Source organism: Rhinolophus hipposideros, assembly GCF_964194185.1.
Source record: "Rhinolophus hipposideros genome assembly, chromosome: 8".
In the NCBI taxonomy this organism is placed as follows: Eukaryota; Metazoa; Chordata; class Mammalia; order Chiroptera; family Rhinolophidae; genus Rhinolophus; species Rhinolophus hipposideros.
The window spans coordinates 86,854,414-86,871,936 of record NC_138054.1 but is presented as its reverse complement, the minus strand read 5'-3'; the positions used below and the strand labels follow the sequence as shown (position 1 = coordinate 86,871,936).

Here is a 17,523-nt window from a genome sequence, read left to right as displayed (position 1 = left end):
AAAAGAGAACAGAAGTCATTCCAGGAATCTGGAGTCAACCATTTCAAAGGCTTATTTGTGCATTTAGACACTAGAGAAGCTCAATAGTCTAGAGAACAGCAGGCAACATGAAAGATGCCTTAATCTGTTGGCTAACCCCGCAGGTTTTCTTTGAAAACCCCAAGGGTAACTTAGTTTGTGACTTCTTTCTTTTTAAAATCAACTTTCCCATTTCAAGATAAAACATGGTTGAAGCTGCTTCTCCAGCTGTCCCATTTTCTAGCTTCAGGTCAGCAGGCTTAAAGCAGAGGAGACCTTCATCTGCTCACTTTTTTAAAGCATTTATTGGAATGATGGAAACGGGCAGGGGTTCTGTACCTAAAGTCACGTAGGGGGCGTCTGTGGCTGTCCTAATAAAATGAGGTGAGGTCCAGTAAAGGACTCAGCATCATATAGGAACATCCTACTTTACTTTGCTGCTGCCTTAACTTGTATAGTCAAGAGGAGAGCTCCTGCTCAGAGAGGTACACCTTTCTAAAACAAATCACACCTTCTTTCTAACCTGCCACTTCTGAAAGTTTCGTCCTAGAAAGGGGCTCGTTTAAGGACATTGAGAGTGTGGTATCTAAGCAGATCGAACATTCTAACAAGATGCCAGAGCAGGCGGTTGCTTCTGACAACCAGAATTAAAATTTTTGAAAGGATGAGGATGGGGGCCAAAGAGGAAGGATGTCAGAACCCAGGAGGGGGCAACCCAGGCTTTGCAGCCCACAGCTGCCAGGGTGGTGCAAATGTTCTTCTGGATCTGTTTTGGTGAGGACTCACCAACCAGGCAAACTTGGAGAATCATTTCACTTGTGATGTTGTTAAAGAAAAAATTACTGTGACACTTGTTAAAACAGTGGGAAAACTTTATTCAAGACTATTGCAATAGGGGAGAGAGATAGGGCTCAACTCTGGGTACAACAAAGACAGCTGGGGATTTATAGCCAAGGAACAGAACTGAAGGTCAGTGGATGGAGAAATTAACTAAGAAGAGACACCAAGGATAGGGAGATTCTTGCTAAAAATAGCCTAACAGATCCCTACTAAAGGCAGACGAAGGACTCAGACATCAAAGGTGGGAGGGCTGGGAACTTGATCAGACACCAAGGGTAGGCAGATTATCTCTAAACTGACTTAGCAGGGTTCTTGCTGAAACTGGACTATCCAACGAAGAGCATGGAAGCCCAGGGTCGTGGCCTCATTGAGAAGGGCTCAGAGGAGCCTAACTAAAGTCTGGTCAAGGAGAGTGTCAACCTCACTTTCCTCATCTGAAAAATGGAGACAATAATGCCAGTGCAACCCGCCCAAGGTGCCGTTGTAAAATAAAGTCAGCCAGAAGGCACCATGTAGACCCATCCGTGGCTGAACAAATATGAGAGAGGATCTGGTTAAAGCTGTGCCTCCTGTGTTAAGGAGAGCCTGCAACTCGGAAAGACCTCTGGGCTCTTCTGTTTTCTGAGCCCCACTCATCCTCCTGTTCTCTGTGCCCCATGTTATTCTAGCAACATCCTTGGCACTGAATTAATTAACTTGGCAATGACCAGCTGATGTGAGGGAGGAAGAGAAGCTGATGTGAGGGGCATGGATTTAGGAATTTGTTCTGGAAAGAATATGTAGACAGGGCAGTAGATAACCGGGGGCAGTCGGCAGTGCTCAGGCCATTTAATCAGTTCCTTGTGCTGAAAGGTTTCTCCACGACCGTGACATAGTGTTAGAAAGAAGACATTGTCTCCCTGAGAGCTGGTTTTGAAGCACTAGGGCAAAGAGGATTTATTGGAATGACAGCCTAATCTTTTGGGGGAAATCCAGTGACATTCCCATTTCACAACATACTTCAAAATAAACACTAGACAAATAGAAATATTAAGTGTAAGAACAAAACCATAAGGAAAATATAGGTGAATATTTATATAATCTTGAAAGTAGGGTTGGTAATTGAGACATCAAAGGGACAAAAGAAGCTTAAGTTTGATTAGCGACAGAACTTGCCACTTACAAAAGAGCTACAAATGCCAACTAGTAAAAAAAATGTTTGCAGCATTTATTGCAAAGACTGTGTTCTTAAGGTTATAAAGAACACTTACAAAACTATAAAAAAAGGATGAATACCATAAGAGAAAAATGTTCACGAAAGAAGACATTGTTAAGAGCCAACAAACAGATGGAACAACTCACTACTACTAATCAAAAGAAATGTAAATAAAACCAAAAAATTGAAAATGCTTATTCAAAAGATTTTTATCAAGAATGTGGCATATTACATAAAGTGAGAATAGCAGTGTGATTTAACATGGCATCTCAATTTTAAGTATTTTTAAAGAAATGCCATCCCATAAATGTATGTAAACTAAAATAATTTCTTTGGCAACATTAGGCTTTAATGCAAAGATAAAAATGATTCGTAATTAGCACTTTCGCACCAAGAAACATCTCTTCAGTTTTTGTTTGTCCTCAAACTTAACCTTAAGGTAAAATCAAGGTATCCACATCGTCTTCTCAGAGGTAGTATAAACTTACGCCTAGCTAAAGAATAACACACACACACACAAAATTCCAAAGCAAATGGATGGGTTGCCACTTTATTTGGAAACTTCCATTGGTTCTGACACACAGCTGGGTGAGGCTGGGTGTGGCAGGAAAATGTGTTTATGTGAGCACGAGGGTACAGAGCTTCGGAACTGACAGTGTTATTGTAGGTTTGTCACTGCACTTAAATAAACAGTTGTGCGTGTCACCTGCGCACACGTATGTCTTAGGAAGACAAAAGGGATTGGAGAGCGTAGGCATCAATATGTGATTTGAATTTCACCATTCAAGGGAAAAGGATGGCAAACACTGGCTGGAAACTCGGCAGCTGGGCTGGAGGAACTCTTCACCCGGGAAAGCCTTTGGCCAAAATAATAAGAGGGACAATTGAGTATCTCTTGTTAAAGATCAACTTTCCCATGGAGCAAAAAGAATGCCTGGGCAGTGAGACAAAGGACATGCATCTTAATCATGGGTGTCATTCATAAAACACCCTTTGTCTATTCAGAGCGATTTTAGTACTTGGCTCTGTGGACCAAGAGTAGAAAAGAACCAGAAGGAATTTTTATCAAGTTACGCTTTCAATGAACTGAACTTTCTATGAAAGAATTCAAACCAACTTCATTCAGTACTTGTGTTTTTGTTTGTTTGTTTGTTTTTTTTAAGCAAGGGTGGTTTTGTTTTTTCCAAGTCAGAGGAGGCCCCGTAGTAAGTGATTTTGCTGAACAGCCCCAGAAAACGTTTTTAAAATCGATAATCTGTTCACTGAGTTCAAAGAGGGGGAGGAAGAAAAGAAAATGACATGCTTAGGGTTTTTTGTGTTTTTATGGTTTTTTTTTCTTTTTAAATTAGGACGACTTGCCCCACAATGGGGGTATTTCCCCCTTGAGCTCAATAAATGCATTCAACATTTGCCTACACCAGAGTCATAAATCCCTGTGGGAGCCAATCACTACCCCCACCCCTACCCCGGCAAATAGCCAGGAGGGGTGGCCAACCATTTGCCTTCACTGAGGTATTCAGTTATTGCTAACTGGTGAAAGCCTTTCGCCACCCAGACCGAAAAATAGTGGCATATACTTAGGCGCTTCATCCAAAGCCACTGATTGGCAGCACTGGATTAGGACTCTAGATACAAAGAGAAGACACAGATTTAAGAGGCTTTCTCCCTCTCTGCGTCAGCAAAGAAGTCGTGATCAAATATTTATTAGCTGTGCCTGGGGCTGGGCCGTCTAAGCATAGGGAAAAATACGGTATCTTCAGGCAAGGACAGGCTGCTGACCTCAGCACTGAGATACAAACCTATGCTCTCATTACACAAAGCAGCCCCCGAGCACCTCCTCCCGCTGGCTCCTGGGATGTGCGTGCTCCCTTATTTTGCAATTGTATTTAGTCATGGAATTTCCAGAGCCACTCTGAGTCTGGGGAGGCCGCTTGTGGCCAATGAGTCAGACTTTTAAGTTGTGAAAACGTTTATTTGGTGAGTTGAGATGGTGCTCCGGTATGGTCATGATGAGTTTAGATTATTGTGACAGAGATGGAAGAAGAGGACACTGTTGGTGATCGGTTCTCTGCCCTGGTCGTGGAATTCCACTTGCTTTCCCACCCTACCCATCCCCTGCTCCCCTGGAAACCTTTTTCCTTGGCACAGCAGGGTCATTCATCCAATGTTAATGTAGGAAAGCCAGGGCCAGGGCCAGTAAGGTCTCTTATTGGTATAGCTCTTGGTGTACTAAGCATTGTTAGTTGTCTCCGGCAGCCTTAAATCTGTTACTGACCTTCCCCTGCAGATATTAACCCAACTGTACAATAAGAGGTTGAACTCTATGTGATCCCTGAGGTTTGTGGTCAAAGCCAAAGGTTCTAATCATTCAGGTAGGCCGCAGTCTCAAAATTAAATGGAGAGCAAGCGTGATTTTGAAAAGACGGAGACCCTGCTTTTGGACGTTCTGATTCAGAAGGTTTGAGATACAGCCTGCAAATTGATATTTATAGAAGTCTTTCAAGGTGACTGTATCTTAGAATTTTTCCAGGTCTACATGATATTCCATTAACCGGAATACGTTAATTGATTGTATGAAATGGCACCAGGAAGAATCTGGTTCATTACTGCAAAGGGAAGGAATACATCCCTCTGTTCAACCTGTCTTGGTGGATACAGGGAGGCTGGGTACTTCACCTTTTTGTGTTTGCATCTTCCTTTCTTTGGCAATGGAGACAACCAGGCCATCATATGTTCCAGAGGTGTGGCAAGGAGAATGGTAAGCGGTAAGCAAGAAAGGTGGCCCCCCCAAAAAATATCCCCAAAACAAATAGGAAAAAAATTGTCTTATTGTACCCAGCCAGTTAGTTCTGTCCACCCTACTTGCACCAAAAGCCCTGACTCAGTCTTTCTTTTTTAGCCATCACGGTCCGGCCAGAAGATGACATTGTGACTCCAGGTGTGGAAGATGTCCTGGTGACGCGAGGTGTGGAAGATGACGTGGTGACCCCAGGAGCCAGTGAAGAGCCCTATTGGTCTACTGGCTTGACACCTGTGGTGAGTGTCCCAGGAAGAAAGGAATTTGTTTTGTAGGCACACAATTACTTGCAAGGATATACAAGGATATACATATGCATATATATAATATACATTCAGCAGAAGCCGCCGTACGTAGAGTTGGTACATGGTTTGCAACAAAAGCTACTTCCTAGTTCCATCCAACTAGCAGGTAGCTGGTGTGCTGATTGCAGGTGATTTGAGAGTATGCACCAGGATTCTCAAACTAGTAAGGAAGTAGGTGTATAGATGTCCAACCTATTACAGCCCAATTTTCAATACAGGAAAAGTCTTGGATCTTGCAGCACCGTCATTGCTATAAAAGTTTCTGAATACGTATTCGCAATTTCTTGCCTTTTTGTAGACTGGTAATAAACACAGACTAGAACCCATCCACAGACCATGCTGGTATAGACTATGTGGAGTCTCAACTGACACATTCCTAACCTAATGAATTTTAATTAATTCATAATGTGTCTTAAGCACCTGCCATGGTCAAGACAAGATGCCAGGCTCTGGGAGGCATTGAGGAAATATATAAGGCACACTCTCCACCCTAGAGTTTATAATTTAGTTAATAACATGGAACAGAGGCTCCTGCCTGCCTCTCTAACCTCATTGCACCACAGCCCGCCTCACTTTCTCTATTTCAGCCACGTTGACCCTTCTAACGTTTAAACTTATTCCAACTTAGGTTTTTGTTTCCTGTGCTTAGAACACTCCCCAGATCTTTACATGGCTGACTTTTTCTCATGAGTCTCAGGTTCAAATGTTATCTCAAAGAGGTCTAAAGTAATCCTGTCCCCTCCACCCTCTTTTCCCCTCAAGAGTTACTCTCTAGCCCTGAGGTCAGCAAACTACCCACCCCTTTGGCCCACCACCTGTTTCTGCAAATAAAGTTTTATTGGAACACAGCAATGCCTATTCAATTGAGAATTATCTGAGGCTGCTTTCATACTATCAGAGCAGAATTGAATAGTTGGTTGCAATAGAGACCAAATGGCCTACAAAGATGAAAGTATTTACCATTTGGCCCTCTACAGAAAAGTGTGCCAAGCTCTGTTCTAGTATATTCCCAGGGTTTGGAACCATGCCAAGCACTCAGTAGATACTTATTAGCACATAACATAAAATTTACCATCTTAACCACTTTTAATTGTACAGTTCAGTGGTGTTAAGTATATTCATCTTGTTGTGAAATAGATCTCCAGAATGTTTTTATCTTGCAAATCTGAATTTCCACACCCATTAAACAGCAACTTTACTTTTTATCTCTATGATTTTGACTACTCTAAGTACTCCATATAAGTGGAATCACACAGTATTTGTCTTTGGTGACTGGTTTATTTCACTTAGCATAATGTCCTCAAGGTTCATCCATGTTATAGCGTATGACAGGATTTCCTTCTTTTTTAAGGCTGAATAATATTCCATTGTATGGGTGGATATACCATTTTTGTTTATTCATTCAATGTTGATTTATACTTGGGTTGCTTCCAACTTTTGGCTACTATGAATAGTGCTGCTATGAACATGAGTGTGCACCAGCTCTTCAAGACCTTGCTTTCAGTTCTCAGAAGTGGGATTGTTGTACCATATGGTAATTCTATTTTTAATTTTTTTTTTTTAGGAAACTCTGTCCTGTTTTCCCTAGTGGTTACACCATTTGACAGTCTTACCAACAGTGCACAATGGTTCCAATTTCTCCACATCCTTGCCAATACATTATTTCCTTTTCTTTTTAAAAAAATTTTTTAAACTTTTTAAATTAAAAATTTTCTTTATTGGGGAATGTTGGGGAACAGTGTGTTTCTCCAGGGCGTATCATCTCCAAGTCGTCCTTCAATCTAGTTGTGGAGGGCGCAGCTTAGCTCCAAATCCAGTTGCCGTTTTCAATCTTTAGTTGCAGGGGGCACAGCCCACCATCCCATGTGGGAATTGAACCAGCAACCTTGTTGTTGAGAGCTTGCGCTCTAACCATCTGAGCCATCCAGCTGCCCTATTTTCTGTTCTTTTGATAGTAGCCTTCCTAACAAAAACACTCTCATTGTGGTGCCGATTTGCATTTCTCTGACGATTTGTGATATTGAGAATTTCCATATTCTTGTTAGCCATTATATATTATCTTTGGATAAATGTCTAGGCGAGTCGTTTGCCCATTTTTAAATCAGGTTATTTGATTTTTTTGTTGTTGAATTCTACAAGTTCTTTATATTCTTATCAGGTATATGATTTGCAAATACTTTCTCTTATTCCCTAGGTTGCCTTTTCACTTTGTTTTTTTGTTTTTTAATGAAAGTTTATTGGGGTGACAATGGTTAATAAAGTTACATAGGTTTTAGGTGTACAATTCTGTAATACCTCATCTATATATCACATTGTGTGTTCACCACCAAGAGTCAGTTCTCCTTCCATCACCATATATTGGATCCCATTTACCCTCATCAACCAGCCCCCTCCCCGCCTTTTCACTTTGTTAATTTGTGTCTTTTAATGCACAAAGTTTTTAAGTTTGATATCCTATTGATCTAGTTTTGCTTTTGTTGTCTATCCTCATTGGCATATTTGTTGAATGTTACTTGGGCATAAACTTTGGAGTCCACAGAACCAATCCCAAGCCTTGTTCTGTCACTCGTTGGCTATGTGAGTTTGGTCACATTACCTAATTTCTAAGCCTTGTTCATACTACAGGACTAATAATGGGATCTACTTCATGTATGGGGTGTGTGTGTGGGGGGGGGTAAATGAGGTGTTTAAATGGGCTGGCACATAATAAGCTCTCAGTAAAGTCTAGCCTATTATTTTTATTAGTAGAGGGTGGTCATTGAAGGGTGACACAACATAATATGTACCCAGAAAATGTTGCAGGGAAAAAGTGCCATTCAAATTCAAGGGAGAGAAAGAATTAAAGCCAAGTGATCTGGTATTTTTTGAAGAATTAAGACCCCAAGAAGTCAGCAAGAATTAAGACCCATGGAAGTAAAGAATTAAGACCCATTTGGCATTCATTTCTGGAGGAGACTTGGTTTTATTCTTGTCCCCACTGTTGTTGTTTGTTTTCTTATTTCCACTTTAAATGTATGTCATCATATATTTTATGTATTTATGCCATCTTAAATAAATTCTTTTCTGTTGTAAGGTAGAGGATATATTTTAAGACATTCTGTTCAATTTCTGTTTCGCCTCATTTACATCTCCAATAGGTGCCCACAAGTACAAAGAGCACAGCCATTTATAGAGATGATCAGTCCACTCCAGAAAGTACAGTCCATGCCCAAGAAGAAAGCCAGAGCACCACAACCTCGTATGTGGCCACGAGTCACTCCATGGGTAAGAAAACAGGTCACCCCATAGGGATTGATCTTTTGTTTTGCATAATCAGCGTGTTCCATAAACCATGAACAAACATAATAATCAATAGGAAGCATAGTGGAAGGCACGAGTAAATTCTGAACTGAGCTTTATGTGGTAGGTTCACAATTCGATGTATTAGGTTGCTAAATCAACTTCGATTTCTTGGGTTGCTGGACACAGCTTTCTACCTTGGATGGCAACTAGTGATAATGCCCCCACAAAGGCAAATTAAGTAGCTCCTGGTGTCCTGTTGCTGACCCTATGATGATGCTACACTGAGAACTTTGTGTTGACACCCTAGACCGTAAAACTCAGCCAACCAATGTAAATCTTAATTGATTCTGTACTAATATTTACCATCACATATTGAGTTCATGTCTGTACACATGGAGCAAGAATCTTTTTCTAAAATAGTCTTGCCAGGATTTGGGGTTGTAATTGTGGTTCATAGTTGGCACCTGCAGCAGTGTGAATAGAACACCTTGGAGAGAAACTGTGAAGGAAGACTTTGGGTCTTCACCATTATTATGAGGTTTAGACCCTCTCTGATAAGCACGAGGAAAGTTCATTGCCATTACAACTCAGCAATAGAAAGAGATAGCTTCGTATTTCTAGAGCTTTCCTAAAATAAACTCAGTTGTTTGGGATTTAAAAAAAATAAGCCCTAATTTGTAGCAGATAAGGATGGGAGAGAAAAGGAACTAATCCTCCAATAATTGCAATGAGTGCCTGCTAACTTGAGCAATTTTATATAAATCATTTTATCTTGATAGGTATTTCTATCTTTAAATGAAAGTAAATACAGAGACCTTGCTTAACGCCGTGGCCCCTCAAACCAGTTGCACATCTGAACACCTAGAAAGTTACTTTTTATTGTCAATATACATTTCCAGACCCAAAAGCCAATTTGATGTTACAGAATCTATAGCACTTCTGAGGATTTAAATCTTTACATTTGTACACCCATGTTCATAGCAGCATTATTCACAATAGCTGAAATGTGGAATTCATCGACGAATGGATGGATAAACCTAAAATCTGTGTAACTTTGCTATTTAGGTTAGTGCAAAAGTAATTGTGGTTTAGAAGGTTAAAAATAATTGCAAAAACTGCAAATACTTTTGCACCAGCCTAATAACAGTTGTCACCCCAATGAACTTTAATTAAAAAAAAATATGTATATGCATACAATGGAATATTCTTCAGCCTTTAAAAGGAAGAAAATTCTGATGCATGCTACAACATAGATAAACTTTGAGGATATTATACTAACTGGAATAAGCCATTCACCAAAAGCCAAATGTTGTATGAATCCACTTAGATGAGTAGTAAAATTATGGAGACAGAAAGTAAAAGAGTGGTTGCCAGGGGTTGGTGGGAGGAGGGAGTGGGGAGTTACTGTTTAATAGGTATAAAATGTCAGTCTTTCGAGATGGAAGGGTTCTGCAGATGGCTGGTGGTGGTGATTGCACAACAGTATGAATGTACTTAATACCACTGAATTGTACACAAAAATGGTGAAGATAGTAAATGTTATGTGTATTTCATCACAGTAGAAAAAAAAAGCTTCACCAAATGCATTGAAAATAAAGCCTAAAGGTCACTCCAAAATGCTAAAAAAAAAAAGTGGTAAACATTTAAATACCAGAGAAAACCAAATAGGGCTAAGCTAGGAAAGAATCATCATTGTAATTGATCATTAGAAAGCATTTCAAATTTTTGGAGAAGAATTAATCATTTGTAAGATGAGTTGACAGCTAATTAGCAGCAGGAAAAAAAATTCGCTTGTCTGAAAATACCCATGGTTACTCTCCTGTTCTGTCTCCTGCCCCACCCTGTCACAAAAAGTGTGACTTATAGCATATTCCTACTTCATACATCCCAAGAAAATTTCGTATGTGAGTTAACGTATAATTATAAGCACTCGGGTTATTTAAGAGGTAATTTTATTAGGGCAGCAGATGTCTTTCCCATGAAACGCCCAAGTTCGATGATGTTCACATGTATGACATATTTTATGATCACAATCATATAATTAATTGGGAGGGACCTCTGGAGTACAGGACTAATGAGGTCTAATTTAGTAAGGAATCTTCTATAAACTTTATTTTTGGTGTTTTCTAACCAATGGTGTCATTCATTGGTGGTGATGGTAGTATGTTATGTAAAGCTGGAACTGGCAGCCAGCAGGGTAAGACGTGGTAAGCAAATGATTGACCTGTTTCTTTGTGTAGTTGGCAGCCAGGGATGACATTTTGGGAGTTGATTCGATAAAACCTTTGTTCTGGGCAGGACTCAGAGCCAGCATTCTTCCAGCCGCTTTTTTATGGTGGGATGGCATCATCAGCTCCGTGTAAATGCTCCAGAGCCATGGGTTCAGCTTATCCAGGGAGAGTTGGGTTTGGGGACCCCTGCCCTGGAGCCATCTTGAAAAGGTGTCTTTCTGAAGAGATCCTTGGTGCAAAGAGGACCAAAGGTGCAAAGATGGCATCTCCCAAACCCAACCATCAGAAAAAGCAAACATCTTGTAGATGATGGTTGGCTGGTTTCACCTTTGATTATGTAAGAAAGCTATTGTATATCTGTGGAGGTCTGCTAGTTGTGAGCTAGGGTTCTAGGAAAGGACCTGATTTACTTACTTCTCTCTATCTTGTCATTAAATCAAGGCACCTTGACTTTTTCTTCATCTGCAAACTAGATAAACAAACACCACTCAGAGGAGTTAGGGACTCTGTTAATGGGAGAAACAAAACAAAACAAAAAACCTTTATTTTTGAATAGGAATTATGTAAAATTATCTGAAAGAAGCTAACAATTGTGTTACTCACCTACAGCAAGGCACTTGTGAGTGAATCACTTATACCCATGTGATAGGTAAATGAAAATACTCACATTGTAATTATTGGTTTAGGTTTGGCTATAAATAGAAATGCTAAAACAACAATGGCATGAACACAAAGAGTGTAATCTCTCATTAAACTGAGCTGGTCATATTGCTTCTTGGTAAGATGTGGATTTTGCTACTAAAGAAAAAGCAGGGAATTAATATCACAAAACAGATCCCAGTCTTGGCCACATCTTCTAAAACTAGAGTATAATGCTCTCAAAATGAAAACCCTTCAAAATAGACCTCATCTCAGTGTGTTTTCCATGATCTTGACATTGGACCAAGAATCATCAGCCTTGGATTCTTTTGTTACCCTAAGATCTAAAACTTTTTGATCATTTATTTAGCACCTCTGTGGGTCAGTTTCCTGCTCTCTAAAGTAGATGAGAGAAAAGTAATGTACACAAAAGTACTATGAATGCATAGGCGTGAAGAAGCTTTCATAAATTCAATAATAATAGTTTTCAAGACAGGATCATGTCAAAGCTTGCTTAAAAATCCCTTGATCCAATTTATTTCAAAAATTATCCTCTTTGCTTGTGTTTTGCTACTTTCCACTTAGGGTAAATTCATCTTTTGCCAATTGTTAAATTATAGTTATTAAATCCTAATAATTCTATATCATTATATCTCTTTACAGAGGACACACAGACAACAGTTGAGAAAGGTAAGCTAGATTTTGGTATCAAAATATTCTTTGGGGATTAAAAAAAACTTCTTTGAACCTAATCTTTGTGATGAATTACATTCTTTCCTGGATTGTAGTCAACAAGAGCAGAATACAGACCCTTCCGAGAACAGGTTTCAAACCTCTTTTAAGAGAGAAAATGGAATTGCCTGTATTTGAAAATAAGCAAACCACAAATGAGTCTATTCACTTAATGACAACTATGGAGAATGATGTCATATCATAATTTGTTACTAAGAACGAAAATGGGGGCAAATTTAATAGCTCTACAAAAACGCTACCCAATAATTAACAGCGAAGCCACCCATGTGAATGGTGTGCTTGATGGATCCTGAGACCCAGAAATTTTTCTATTCATAAGATGGGATTAGAATAGCCCAAAGTTCCTCCTCTCCTAAGACAATTTTCACTAGATACAGGAGAAGCAACATGGAACATTATTTGTTATCTAGAGTGGGGCAGTGGCATTGTGTATAAATGACACATTGTACTGTTGCGGTGTATAGTTTATCTGGGGCTCATGCCTTTTCTCCCTCTCATTCAGATGGCTTGGCGACAGGGACCCTGGCTGGAATCATAGTTGGAGTCTTACTAGCCATTGGATTCGTTGGTGGGATCATCACTGTGGTTGTACGAAAAATGTCAGGAAGGTACTCGTAAGTAAATAACTTACACCCATGTGATAGGTAAATAAAGGTGGTCACTTTAGGGCTCCAACCTTTGAACTGATGGAAACCTCTCAATGAAGGTCGTGGTCAGAAGTGCCCTACCTCCATAAGTACCACATCAGAAGTTTCCCCAGAACAACAAGTGTCTACTTGAGCCTTATAAGTTTCCAAGAAAAGAGTCAGAGTTGGAGGTGGCTCTTTGGTTGACTCCCATTGAGATCTGACTAAATGTGACTTCTTGTCTTCATTTTCCAACTAACTGAACTTGAGAGAAAACACAAATCAATTGTGAACTTGATACCTCTTAGTCACCCTGCTCCCAATCATCAGAGGTGGGAGGTTTCCAGAAGAGCATTTGCTGCAGAGCCAGGGCTCCACTTTGATGATGGATTCTACCGGGGATGGGGTCCCTTTCTCCACCCTGCCTTGCACATACCCACACACATGGTGTACTCCTAGCATAGACTATTGATAAGGGGAAGGAATTCTTTCTCTTTATTAAAGCTTCTTAAGAATTCAGAACACTCAGATTCATAGCCAGAGGAAAACATTTTATTATTTCTGTTGGGGAGATGATACAGGATTGGGGGCTAGGGGGAGTGGACAGAGGACAAATGTTGCACAACTGGGGGTTTGAGGGACACAAGTGACAATACAGTCACAGATTTATGTGTTTGGAAACGCCTGGGAATCTGACCCTGGCTGTATGAGGACCAGGCATGGAGGAAGAATGAGCGGGAAGGAAGAGCACCAGGTTCCAGAACTGGAAGACTTAGACAACAGGACAATAGAAACATGACTCATAGGATGACTATTCATAGAGCCCATAAAAGAAGTGACAGTCACCTTTCTCTTTGTTTTCACAGGCCCTAAAGAGCAGAAGAATTGTGCCCTTCCGCCAACATGTTAAAAGAGAGAGTATCCCACCGCCCCCATCCCTGAGCATGTGGGAGAAGATGACCCATGGAAATGCTTGGCCACCTCACTCAAAATCCATGGTGATCCCTCCACTTCCCAAAAGTAACCGATGGAAAAACAATCCACCAGACTTGTTCTTCTAGCATTTGTCTTTTGAGAATTTTTTTAAAATATGCATCTTGTAAAAGATGATTTAAAAGGCAAAAATGCATAGAAAATGGAGCAAAACTATGTAAATTGATTTGTAACTAAGATAGATAATGTAATTCCATCGATGTTAGAAACTAATCATGTCTTGGTTCTGACCATTCTCTGTTATTGTTAAAATGCAAAGGAATCTGAAAAATATTTATACCAGTGGAGTCATTGGGTCTAGCACTGTCAGTTAAGTGGCAAAAGCATTTTGTAATTTCTGATCTGTTGAAATGTACACATTCCAGTCTAGTTTGGCCTACTTTTAAAGCCGGACTTGGTGTGAATAACCAAGTAGGAAACCTAAACTTGGGTAATTTGTAATGAGCAACTGCCTTTCACTGCCAGATAAATAATTTCCAAGGCATCCATTTTAGATCATAAACAGGAAGTCCATACTTTAGAGAAGCCATTTTGTTTCTCACAACAAGGCCACCCAGGCAGCCTGTAGGCTTGCTGTACCATCCTCTCCAGTGATGATTTGATGACTCAAAGGTTTGCTCCTACTTGCCCCCTCCACTTCCCTCAGATGATGGGGAGCCAGAGCTAAAGGGATGGCCTCTCATTCTCATGATGTAACTCCTTCAGATTGGCTGCGTTGTTCTGGAATACAGAGATCTCAGCCCTGATGATGGCCAAAGAGGCTGAGGAGGTCCAGTGGTGCCAGAGGCTCAAGTGTTCCAGAAATCAAGAACCCTGGTAGTCCCCAAACAGAAAGAAACCCTGTGTATGCCTCTGGCATGGAAAATGGAAACTGCCAGCTTCCTAACATTAATTTTATGCCCCAGAGGAAAGATTTGGAAAGCAAAAATAATCTTGTAAAATAATAATTTTTAAAAAGCAACTGGACTTAACAATAGAAGATATTCCCCATCTTCGTGATATACCACATGTTTCCGTGGGGTCGTAATTGAGAGGATCAAAATAAAGAAGCCTAAACTGCCATTCTGTGTTGGCACCATCCAACTCAGTACATTTCTTCCCAGAGGTCAACAGAATGGTTTTCCCTAAATGAAAAGTTTTTATACTGAGCAGATGCTCTGTGGTAACTGATCGTGCAGTTCTGATATTCTCTAAACCAGGGGTGTCCAAACTTTTTTCAGCATTTTTCACCAAGGGCCATATGCGGTAAAATACACAAACAGCCGGGCCACTCACTCAAGGTGAAGTACATATTGCCTCACCTGGTTTATTTAAGTAAACTATATTTTTGGAATTTGTTGCCGGCCAATTAACAATGGATCATGGGCCGCAGTTGGCCTGCAGGCCGCAGTTTGGACACCCCTGCTCTAAACTTATACAAGTGCATAAAATAGGAAAAAGTAAACTATCAGTCGGAAAGCAGAACCTGATCCTCCCATTTTTTGCAGTAATTTGTGGATGTTATTTTAAACAGTGTGCCCTTCTGCTGCCCAAGTCCAGCTGGTCTATCAGCCCAGGTTTCATATTTGAACATCAACTGATTGAGAGAAGGGGATTTAGAAGAGCTTTATAAGCTTATTTTTCCATTTCATCACTCATTCCTGAACAGGAGTTGGGAATAATGTCCATTTTGTCTTTCCTATCCTTTCTTTTTTTTCTCACTGTGAAAAATAACAGTCCACACCCCAAGTCGTACACTGGACCCATTGCCTGCTGGGACAGGACTGTGGGTTTCTTAGTCACATCTGTGTTGGTGCTCAATGCAGTGTAGACATATTTTAAAATAAAACATGACGGCGTAAAACATTGAGTCAGCTTTGATTGGAAATCTCGATCGACTCTGGGTCACACTTAATATCTGCAGATAAGATTATAAATTATGTCAATGTTTGCCTCTTGGCTTGATAGGGAGTGAATTATAAATGGTCATAAGGGCAGCCGGATGGCTCAGTTGGTTGAAGTATGGTGCTCTTAACAACAGGGTTGCCGGTTCAGTTCCCACATGGGCCAGTGAGCTGTACCCTCCACAACTAGATTGAAGGACAACGAGCTGCCGCTGAGCTCCTGGAGGGTCGGCCGGATGGTTCAGTTGGTTAGAGTGTGAACTCTCAACAACAAGGTTGCTGGTTCAATTCCCACATGGGATGGTGGGCTGCTGCCCCCCGCCTCCCCGCCTTCAACAGACTTGGAGCTGAGCTATGCCCTCCACAACTAGATTGAAAGACAACTACTTCACTTGGAGCTGATGGGTCCTGGAAAAGACACACTTCCCCAATATTCCCCAATAAAAATTGGGGAAAAAAAACGGTCATAGGAAGTACATTCATTGGAAAGAAATGTAACTATGCCTTTCGCCTAGGGTTCTGTGAAAGGAGAGCAGTTAAGATTAAGCAGATGAATGGGATGGTACCTTGGGACTTCTTTTGCCCTCTGGTTCTGAGGGATTAAAAAGGTTTTGCCTGGCTCCTGATTTCTCTGCTTGGGAGGGAGGGGCCGGGGTAGGGAGCAGTTACACCTTGCTCCTGTCCGTCTTCCTTGGGAACCTGACCTCAGGTGTGTTGGGCTTGGCTATGCAAGAACAGGCGGTAATAACCCTCACAAGGGTGTTTCAACTGCTTATGGGCCTGGGAGCAAATTGCTCCAGAATTCCTGTTCTTGGGACTTCTTGGGGCTCCTCGGCCCTCAGCTGCAAATGCTCTGCCTGGTCTGGAGTTTGCAATGGCCCAGGTGCTCTGCTTCGGTCCCTTTCTTGTCGGTCCATCTGCTCCTCCCACCGCCACCTCCGCTGCTCCATAAGAATCCCAGTGCCACGCTCTCATCTCCTCCCTGCCAGCCCTATCCTCACTCATAAAGGTTGGATAAGCTGTGAGGATCACGCATTCCTCATAATAAACACTCGGTTTTGTTAGAATCAGGATTGTTGAATTTCCCAGATGGCAGAAACCCCGAGTGCCCGTTTCTTAAGTGGTGATGCCAAGGGAACTTGACCAGGATTCAAGTCCTGTTCTGCTACTTTACAGCTGTAATCCCTCAGACGAGTCAATTACTACAGTTTCTTTGTAAGAACTCCCATGCCATGGTTCAGAGAGCATGCCTTTTCTAGCAGAAAACTAACCACATCCACCTACTCCCACAAACTGCAAGAGAATGGCCCTCAGCTATGTCAAGTCTAAATTTATGTTCCCTTACACGCTCCCTGCAGATGACGGTGAACGTGGAACTACCAAGGGAACTGGAAGTTGAAGGAAACTACTCTTCCATCAGAACCATCGGGGGGGCACGCAGTGCTGAAATAAACTGTATGTGCCCTATTAAAGCCGTGTTTTAACCCCAATTATTACTTTCGTTTGTTTCAACCTGGGGGAACCAATCGAACACCAGGACTTCGTGCCACTTTTAATGAAGAGGGAAAGAACAAGTAATGTAATCCTTCGCCCTCTCCATGTTTTAATTCGTATTTATTTAGTGTTCAGGGTGTGGGGCATGCTTCTCTGGGGAACGATGTGTAATCTGATGTTAAAACTTTTCTTGCTAATTACAAGTCCAGTGAAAGTGGGAGAGGTGTGTCCCGAGTGCAGCTGGAAGTCAACACAAGCTCTCAGATGCCACCAGTATCCTCTTGTGAACATCAGATGACATGGCGTTCCCTGAAAGACCATTTCCTTGCTCTCCCTGAGACTTAACAACAGGTAAGTGTACCAGGTCCTAGGTTTTCAATTCAATAAATGTAAATTAAGTAACCACTGTGAATGGGCAATAATGCAGAATAAATTTAAAATCTTGGAGTAGAAGAATAAAGACTGTC

At 41.1% G+C, this 17,523-nt stretch overlaps 1 protein-coding gene across 3 annotated transcripts in view; it reads left to right on the top strand.

The window, feature by feature from the left end:
• Positions 1-17,050, top strand: part of PDPN (podoplanin) — a gene marked incomplete at its 3' end in the record, with an annotated part of 28,502 nt that extends 11,452 nt beyond the window's left edge. Inside the window, exons 2-6 of one of the 3 annotated variants that reach the window (XM_081056651.1) lie at positions 4,953-5,089; positions 8,293-8,419; positions 11,971-11,997; positions 12,563-12,674; positions 13,553-17,050. In XM_081056651.1, coding sequence (XP_080912777.1) covers positions 4,953-5,089; positions 8,293-8,419; positions 11,971-11,997; positions 12,563-12,674; positions 13,553-13,559 — 410 coding nt within the window. Of the gene's footprint in view, positions 1-4,952; positions 5,090-8,292; positions 8,420-11,970; positions 11,998-12,562; positions 12,679-13,552 lie in introns of those variants that run through there. The other 2 variants (XM_081056653.1, XM_081056652.1) reach the window with 2 other exon arrangements.
• Positions 17,051-17,523: the final 473 nt, after the last annotated feature.